At 35.8% G+C, this 9,458-nt stretch overlaps 1 protein-coding gene across 1 annotated transcript; it reads left to right on the top strand.

Annotated features, from left to right (window-relative positions):
• Nucleotides 1-3,765: 3,765 nt before the first annotated feature.
• LOC135147211 (uncharacterized) lies at nt 3,766-5,596 on the top strand. Its single transcript, XM_064080071.1, has 2 exons — nt 3,766-4,273; nt 4,485-5,596. The coding sequence occupies exons 1-2, from the start codon at nt 3,766-3,768 to the stop codon at nt 5,594-5,596; spliced, it is 1,620 nt and encodes a 539-aa protein (XP_063936141.1).
• The last annotated feature ends 3,862 nt before the right edge of the window (nt 5,597-9,458 follow it).

The raw sequence follows: 9,458 nt of genomic DNA, 5'->3' as shown, positions 1-9,458 counted from the left end.
ATTTGTAAAGGTGAAAAGCATCAAACTGGAGCAAAACAGAATGAAGTAAGTGCTTTCCATTGATCAGTTATAGTTGCTGTATCTACAAATATATACTAAAAGAATAACGTTTAATAGCTTTCCATTGATACAACATACGTTCTTGCATGCACATCTCAATCTCGTCAATGTTAGTTTAACTATTATGTAATCAAGTTAGCGGATAAAAGTCTTGAATGCTACCAATATTCTAATCTCTGATTGTCCATCGTCGAATGCTACAATAATTAAAGACTAATGTATTGACCTGGACTCTGCTTTATTTATCTTAAGTAGCCAAGAGACTATCAACTTCCTGTTCTTTGGGTTAACAACTTACTCCAGAATTGTAATATAAAGAATTGTGGAACATGGTTGTTAAATGTTGAAAACGTTAACTATAAATTAACATAGTTATCATTTCGTAGAAATTCTTACAACTAATTCTTTTTCTTTTTTGATTCACAGACTCAAGTTTCACTATATGCTTCATTTATTTCTTAGAAAGCTGACATATCACTATATTTGTCACAAGCTCTTGTCTGTTCAGAACCCTTGGAGACTAAAAAATCGATTTTAATCTAAAAAACATTTATTTAAGTTATCAAGTTATTTGATCATATCTGAATGATTCTGGGAAATCCTCCTGATAATATTCTTCTCTGTGAGCTAAATTGGAAAATCTTTTCGGGCTCAATGCCCTTTTAACCCTCAAAGTTTAGGGTGGTGTACCGATGCGGCCTCGATGTTTTAAATCAACCGAATCAACCCTCCAAGTATCCGATATGTTCTTTTTAACCCTCATTACCGGTATGAATACAAAAAACAGTATAATAACAAAGGGTAATATGTGTAGAAATAAACTATAAAACTGATGACTTCAAATTAAACAAGATGAATATATATGTACAAAAGCAAATGAACTCCAAAGACTACATTGTATTTCTCCTGATATATTAAAAGAGATACATCACATAATATATAAAGGCTACCCACCAAAGTGATAGCAACTAACTAGTGTCCACCTGAAACTAAACTCTACTACTCCATGATCCTAAAAACACTCATTACTAATCCAATACTAATCCAATACTCTCCCACAATTTCTCTAACTTATCCTCTACTAATAAAATAATTAGTGATTATACTAATTTATTTATTTCAAGTTTAGATTATTATAATACAATTCCAACAATCTCCCCCTTAATCTAAACTTAGCTTCTATGCCCGTCTGGCAAGTTCTTCGGTGCCCATCTGACTTTCTTTATTGGCCCGTATGACCTTTTGAACTGAGCCCGTATGGCTATTTTGTTTTGCCCGTCTGGCTACGTCTTCATCTGCCCGTATGGCTTTCAATTTAGCCCGTATGGCTTTCAACCCATTTGGTTTTCAACTTAGCCCGTATGACCCTTCTTATTTGCCTATATGGCACGTCTTGTTTGCCCATATTGCACACTTGTTTGCCCATCTGGCCTTTTTTTTCTTGCCCATTTGGCACTTTTTTCTTGCCCATCTGGGACGTTCACCTCCATTTGATTTCACCGGAAAAATAGAGAACACAACTTCCCCCCGTAACTCTCTCGACTTCAAAAATCATTGCTTTTCAAGCAAAAATATCTCTCACAAACACGTTCACCTCTATATCATTTTCTGCCTTCAATAAGCTTCTCTGGCATCGCCTCACCTTTCACGGCAGCTCTTACTACACATGCATCCCATACTACAAATGCAGCTTTACCACCATGCTTTTGCAACGCCTACCTGTAACTGTCTCGTCACACACTTATTCTGCGGCTCCACCACCACCTGGCGGCGGAACAACAAAACCTTTCTCTGATATCATGTAGAAATAAACTATAAAACTGATGACTTCAAATTAAACAAGGTGAATATATATGTACAAGAGCAAATGAACTCCAAAGACTACATTGTATTTCTCCTGATATATTAAAAGAGATACATCACATAATATATATATAAAGGCTACCCAAAAAAGTGATAGCAACTAACTAGTGTCCACCTGAAACTAAACTCTACTACTCCATGATCCTAAAAACACTCATTACTAATCCAATACTAATCCAATACTCTCCCACAATTTCTCTAACTTATCCTCTACTAATAAAACAATTAGTGACTATAGTAATTTATTTATTTCAAGTTTAGATTATTAGAATATAATTCCAACAATCTCCCCCTTAATCTAAACTTAGCTTCTATGCCCGTCTGGCAAGTTCTTCGGTGCCCATCTGACTTTCTTTATTGGCCCGTATGACCTTTTGAACTGAGCCCGTATGGCTATTTTGTTTTGCCCGTCTGGCTACGTCTTCATCTGCCCGTATGGCTTTCAATTTAGCCCGTATGGCTTTCAACCCATTTGGTTTTCAACATAGCCCGTATGACCCTTCTTATTTGCCTATCTGGCACGTCTTGTTTGCCCATATTGCACACTTGTTTGCCCATCTGGCCTTTTTTTTCTTGCCCATTTGGCACTTTTTTCTTGCCCATCTGGCACGTTCACCTCCGTTTGATTTCACCGGAAAAATAGAGAACACAACTTCCCCCCGTAACTCTCTCGACTTCAAAAATCATTGCTTTTCAAGCAAAAATATCTCTCACAAACACGTTCACCTCTATATCATTTTCTGCCTTCAGTAAGCTTCTCTGGCATCGCCTCACCTTTCACGGCAGCTCCTACTACACATGCATCCCATACTACACATGCAGCTTTGCCACCATGCTTTTGCAACGCCTACCTGTAACTATCTCGTCACACACTTATTCTGTGGCTCCACCACCACCTGGCGGCGGAACAACGAAACCTGGGTCTGATACCATGTAGAAATAAACTATAAAACTGATGACTTCAAATTAAACAAGATGAATATATATGTATAAGAGCAAATGAACTCCAAAGACTACATTGTATTTCTCCTGATATATTAAAAGAGATACATCACATAATATATAAAGGCTACCCAACAAAGTGATAGCAACTAACTAGTGTCCACCTGAACCTAAACTCTACTACTCCATGATCCTAAAAACACTCATTACTAATCCAATACTCTCCCACAATTTCTCTAACTTATCCTCTACTAATAAAACAATTAGTGATTATACTAATTTATTTATTTCAAGTTTAGATTATTAGAATATAATTCCAACAATATGCAGGGTAAAGTCCGGGTGTTCCTTTTAAGCCCTAAAATATACACATCGAGTAAACAGTTGAAGAAGAAGAAAAGCAGAAGAAAACTAACATCAGACAGGTAAAAACAAGTACACAACAACTTTAAGAAAGTAGCTGTAGTTACTGGTGGTACTAGATGCATTGGTGGAACGACCGCCCGTATATTTGTGCGGCATGGTGCAAAGGTGGTGATTGCTGGTCGTCAAGACGAACTAGGCCGATCTCTATGAAAAGATCAAGACGATCTTTCTTATTTTCACCGTGATGATACTTATGAATCAGATGTACAAAATTTGGTTCATTTCACTGTGACCAAGCATGGTAAGCTTGACAATATGTTTGCTAATGCTGGCATCACAGGTTTGAATGATCCAAGAATATCAGCAACAACATAGTCTGCTTTCATTCCAGGCCGGCAAATCTCCGATAATATACTACTCGCTCAAGTATTATTCAGGGGCTATACGAGAGACACTGGTACATCTAAATGTGCTCTTAAAATTGATTTACACAAGGCATTTGACTCAATACATTGGGATTTCATTTTTGCAGCTATGGCTCATATGAATTTCCCTTCTCTTTTTGTGTCTTGGGTTCGTGCCTGTGTCACCACTGCCATGTTTTCTATCAAGGTTAATTGGGCTTCTTGTGGTTATTTTAAAGGGGCAAAGGGCATCCATCAAGGGGACTCTATGTCTCCTTATCTATTCACAATTGGCGCCATGCATGTTTTCTCATGTATTCTAAATGATTCTCCCCCATTATTCAAATTTCATTGGAGATGTAAGGAGCTACGCTTAACGCACCTATTTTTTGCCGATGATGTGCTGTTATTTTCACATGGTGATGTTGATTCTATTTCTCATCTGATGAGCAGCTTGGAAAGGTTTGGAAACTTAAGTGGCCTCACTGCTAGCATTAACAAAAGCACCAGTTTCTTTTGCAACTGTGAGACGGAGACTATTGAATGGTTCGATCTTAATTATTCCATGCCTAGGGGTCTGCTGCCTGTCAAGTTTCTTGGAGTGCCACTTATTTCTTCGAAGTTATGCATAAATGATTGTATTCCCTTAGTGGACCGAATCACTGCAAGAATCATGACTTGGACTTCTTTGTTACTATCTTATATGGGACGTTTGAGGCTGATTGAAGTGGTTTTGCTTAGCATTCAGAATTTTTGGACTCGTCATTTTGTCTTACCAAAGAAGGTGCATAAATTAATCCAGCAGCTCCTAACTCGTTTTTTATGGAAGGGTTAATGTGACTTCTATAGGCGGTGCAAAGGTTTCTTGGGTGAATTTATGTCTTCCAAAAGAGGAAGGAGGTCTGGGTTTGAAAAAATCGGAGGAGTGGAATTATGCTCAAATTATTTTACATTTATGGTCAGTTGTTATTCAGAAGGGCTCTTTGTGGTCTAACTGGGTGATTAACAGTGTCCTTAGGGGGCGCAATTTCTGGGTAGTTCCTATCCCTACGGACTGTTCATGGATTTGGCGAAAAGTTTTAAAGCTTCGAACTTTGGCTAAACGATTTATTCTCTACAAGCTGGGCAATGGTATTAGCACTTCTCTTTGGTTTGATCCTTGGTGGAAACATAATTGTCTTGCTACATATTTGACTGATCCTATTATAAGGGCTGCTGGTTCCACTCCGAATGCAACTGTTTTCACTATTATTTGCTTTGGGGAATGGCGTCTGCCCAGGGGGAACTCACAGCATCACCACTCTAATCATGCTTTGGCTACATGGCTGCGTGATTTTGATTACCCTTTATTTGATTTAGACCAAGATGATCAGATAAGTTGGGAGGGTGTTAAACCAAACCATGTCACCACTCGAGTTATATGGGATTCAATTCGCATCAGGGGTGAGAGTTGCACCTGGTCTGCTGGGGTCTGGTGTAAGTTAAAAATCACTAGATTTTGTTTCCTGTCTTGGCTGTTGTGTCTTGATAAGGTGGTTACTAGATCTGTTTTGTATGATCGTCATGTCATTTCTGATAACAGCTGCATTTTTATTGTTGGAGGGCTTGAAACAGCTCATCACCTTTTTATTAACTGCCCGTATGCTAGACTTGTTCACCGGGTTTATTTGAGCGAGACTCACGGGATTACTATGGATTATTCTATGGATTGGAAGGGCTGGGTTCTTTATTTTTTGGCTATAGCTGATGCACCTCAGAGGCAGATTTTGCTTTTATATCTACAAGTTTTTTCTTATCATCTATGGAGGGAACGTAATGCAAGGCTTCATGGGGGCGGCAGTTTTGGTCCAAGGAAATTGCTAACAGGAATCATGGTTGATATGCGTGGCAGGGCTGCAGCTTCTACTTGGTTATCTAGACTCATTTCTAGTAGGCCTATTATATGTACATGGTTAATTTGATGTAAATCTTTTAGTTAGTTGCTGCTTTGTTGGTAGTCGATAGGCTATGATTGGGGTCTTTTTTTCCCATGCCAGTGAGCTTTCTTCTTTCTATCTATAATCTCATACTTTGTTGGTAGTCGATAGGCTATGATCCGGACCATTTTTTTCTTATTTTTTATTTAGGAAATCAATTTAAATAAGGAACTTACGACGAAACGTATATGCCATCGTAAGTTTGGAATATAAAAACGACACCGTACTCGGAATCAGAACATTTAAAATTTTTTCAATTCAGTGAAAAATAATAAAATAACGAACTTAAGACGGTTTTGTGTTCCGTCATAATAAGTTACGACGGATTGTAGACTGTCCGTCGTAAGTTGAGGCGCGAAGGTGTTCCGTCGTAAGTTATCCGTCGCAAATACCCTGTTTTGTTGTAGAGGTGTGTAAATATTATAGACAGAATTAGACAAGCAAAGCTCTGTTTTTATCCTTGCCATCTGTGTAGGTCTGATGGTTGTCTATTTTTAAGACTTTAAAATGTTTTCATCTATTTAAACACACACACATTCAGCACATATATTTAATTGCTGATATGAATTAATGTACGTAGATACCGGGAATGATCGTGGAAATGCCTACCGTGCTTCAAATTTCATAGAGATATCATCTTTTTAATTCATAAGATCTTGGTATGAAACCTTGAGATACTGGTTATCTTGCAATTCCAGGACATGATCATGGAACTGTTTTGAGTTCCCACGTCGATAACAGATAAAGGCAACACATGCTGAGATACCAAGGGGTAGAAGAACAAGGGGAGTATGATTTTCTTGTTCAATGAGACCTTTACGGACAAGAAGGCAATTGAAGAGCTTGAATACCTCCACAAAACTATAAATTTCCAACAACTGAAAAAACACTGAGTTTTGAAAACTAACCTTGTCTAGGCATTTCCGCGATCTTACTGTGCTTCAAAGCATCAGGTCTTACGAATTAATGTAGGTCTGATCAGGGCGGATCTAGGAATATATTCTTAGGGGGCCACCAAGCAAATTTTCTAAAAATAACTATATATTCTCAGATTTTCAGGGGGGCACTTCTATAGATAAGAATTCTATAGAATTGAACATGAACAACAACGATAAGAGCTTTAAAAAGAACCACACATCTACCACTGCTCATGATTCTAGAAGAGTTTCCATCGATGCCAAAATGATGAGAGGCACAAATTCTCTCTCGGGTGACGTTCAGCTGGAGAGATTCCTATAGCCCAGTCCGCCAACTGAAAATCATGGCATCCAAACAACCTATTCAACTAGTTCAGGAGAGGCTTCCTGTCGTGCAGGGTAGTGGTTCAAAGACAAGGATGGTGGAAGCGAGTGGGGAAGGACAGATGGTAAGAAGATCATGATATATATATATATATATATATATATATATATATATATATATATATATATATATATATATATATATATGCATAATATAGACGGTAAAAAGTTACGAGCAATTGATATATGTACTTAAATTTTATTCAAAGTACCATTTATAATATAGGATTCTAAACTCGAGCAATTGATAAATGGATATTTCTATTCATGACAATTTGATGTATTGTGTTAATTTGGTTGAACTTCTTTATTAACTTAAGATGCACTTTTCAACCAGTTCTCTATATCAAAATATAGAGTAAAGTCCTGAGTACCCAATTTTTATTTGATGTAAAGTGCGAGTACAAAAAATACACATTGAACCATTATTATGATTTTTAATGTTGTCTGTTTTATCTTTAGAATACTCCAGTTTTAATCGTAGTTTTCAGCAAAACTCCCACCCAATGAATTTTCTATGGGAATGACTACTCTGTCAGCCCCATGAGATTCAACTGCCTGCATTATTTATTTAAAAAGAAAATTACGAAACTGGGTATTGGTATATTAACTGAGCTGGACTATGCATGGGAAATATTATGTATCATATAAGGTTGTATAAACTTAAAATGATTTCTTATTTTTACCAAGATATCATGTCCTACTTATTAATCTCAAGAGTAAAAATTAAGTTACTTCACACATATATTAGGTAAAGATGATAAAATAACTGCAACAGTTCGTTGAAGTAGTAATTAGTAGAAATGTGAAGAACCTGCACTGCATTCTCAGATGTCTCGCAAGGATCTAACTGACAGCCAGGATAAACTGCAAGTACAGCTTCCTCACTGCATGCTCCTATTAATCCCTGCATATCACCATCAAAGCAATAATTATGCTAAGTAATTAAAAGTCTTAATTTGGTGTGTCAAAGTGCATCAATATATTCGATATTATAGTGTGTATTGGTGTATTATATGTTTTGTGGTGATGGCTACATCATACAAGTTGTAATTATACCTTATAAGCTACTTTAAGGTGGGGAAAGGTGGAAACTGGGATACCACTAGCATTTGGTTGGTGGTCTCTTGATTGTGCCCTTCCAAATGAAACCTGGCCAGCCTTTTGCTCAAACTTTTGGACAAGCCTCTGTAGTGTTTCATGGGACACTTGTGCAGGTACATTAGGGCAACCTGTAACATCTGTCCCTACTCTAGCAAGGTGTTGTTTAAACTTGTTGATGCCCAATACCAACTTTGAGCAATAGTTACACTTTGCCCTTTTCTTATTTCCTTCACCCTCATGGGTGCAATGTTCCCATGCAATGTCCATTTCCCAAGTTGACATCTTCCTATGAAATTATACAGTGAAATACAAATCATACACTTGACCATATCTTAACTTACCATCCCTAATTCAATTTTATTAGTAAATCTCAAGAAGGAATTAAAATTCTCAAAACATCATAGATCTTACGGATCAAAATGCTACTTCAAATTAATTTAAAAAAACTATCTTTCAATATAGAAATACATAAACATTCATATCTATATCTATATTCGTATATATAACTTAAAAATAATACTTATTTATTTAGAAAAACTACCAACCCGTCCAAATTGTAAAGGACAAATTTAAAATTAGAAAATGCAAGTCCTGAAATGTGATAGAAGAAGAAGATCACTTAATATAATTAATTTATACTTTCAAATGGATAAGAAATAAGTAAATTTATGAATTAATGATATTGTTTAGATCTAGACAAAATGAAATAATTCACGAGATTTATCAATAATTACACAATTATCACAATTATACATATTATATTATATTTAAAATGCTAAATCCAAAAATTTGATAACTGATTAATTTCATTTTAATTTTAAAATATTGACTAGGATAAAAAAGAAGACAATATAATCTTTGATGACAAAAATAAAAATTTAATACTTCATACTTAAAACTATAAGAAAAGAAAAACAAAATAGAGGGGATAATCTTAAAATCACTTGACCAAAATTTACATGCTTATCACTTGACCAAAATTTACATGCTTATCATTTGAATTGATAAAAATGATTAAAAATATTGGGAAAATTATTTTAAAAATTATAAAGTTTAAACAAATGTATACATACTCATAGTGTAATAAAATGTAATAGACGGATGGACGTCAATGGAACAAAATCAAACAAATTGAGAAATTGATTGATCAGATGTGGATGTCTGATTTGAGGAATGGATCTAATTTGCATTTGAATTGACAAAATAATTAAAGACAATGAGAAAATTAACTAAAAAAAATATAAATTTTAAAGTAAAAGTATCTACATACTCACAGTGCAATGAAATGTATAAGATGGACTGATGTCAATGGACCAATATCAAATAAATTGATAAGACTGCGGTTGAAATTGATTTATTGAGGGATGTCTGATTTGAGGTTGATTTGAGTAATGGATCTATGGGAGGAATTGCAATGGAGGGGTGAAAATTACTGATCGTCC

The sequence above is a fragment of the Daucus carota genome, chromosome 6, assembly GCF_001625215.2.
Source record: "Daucus carota subsp. sativus chromosome 6, DH1 v3.0, whole genome shotgun sequence".
NCBI classification, from domain to species: domain Eukaryota; kingdom Viridiplantae; phylum Streptophyta; class Magnoliopsida; order Apiales; family Apiaceae; genus Daucus; species Daucus carota.
Note: the sequence above shows the minus strand (reverse complement) of the source record. Positions and strands in the feature narration are given on the sequence as shown.

Coding starts and splice junctions, on each gene's coding strand:
- LOC135147211 (XM_064080071.1), top strand. CDS start 3,766: ATGGCTCATATGAATTTCCCTTCTCTTTTTGTGTCTTGGGTTCGTGCC. Junction 4,274..4,484: donor GAAGTTATGCATAAATGATT/GTATTCCCTTAG, acceptor TGACTTCTATAG/GCGGTGCAAAGGTTTCTTGG.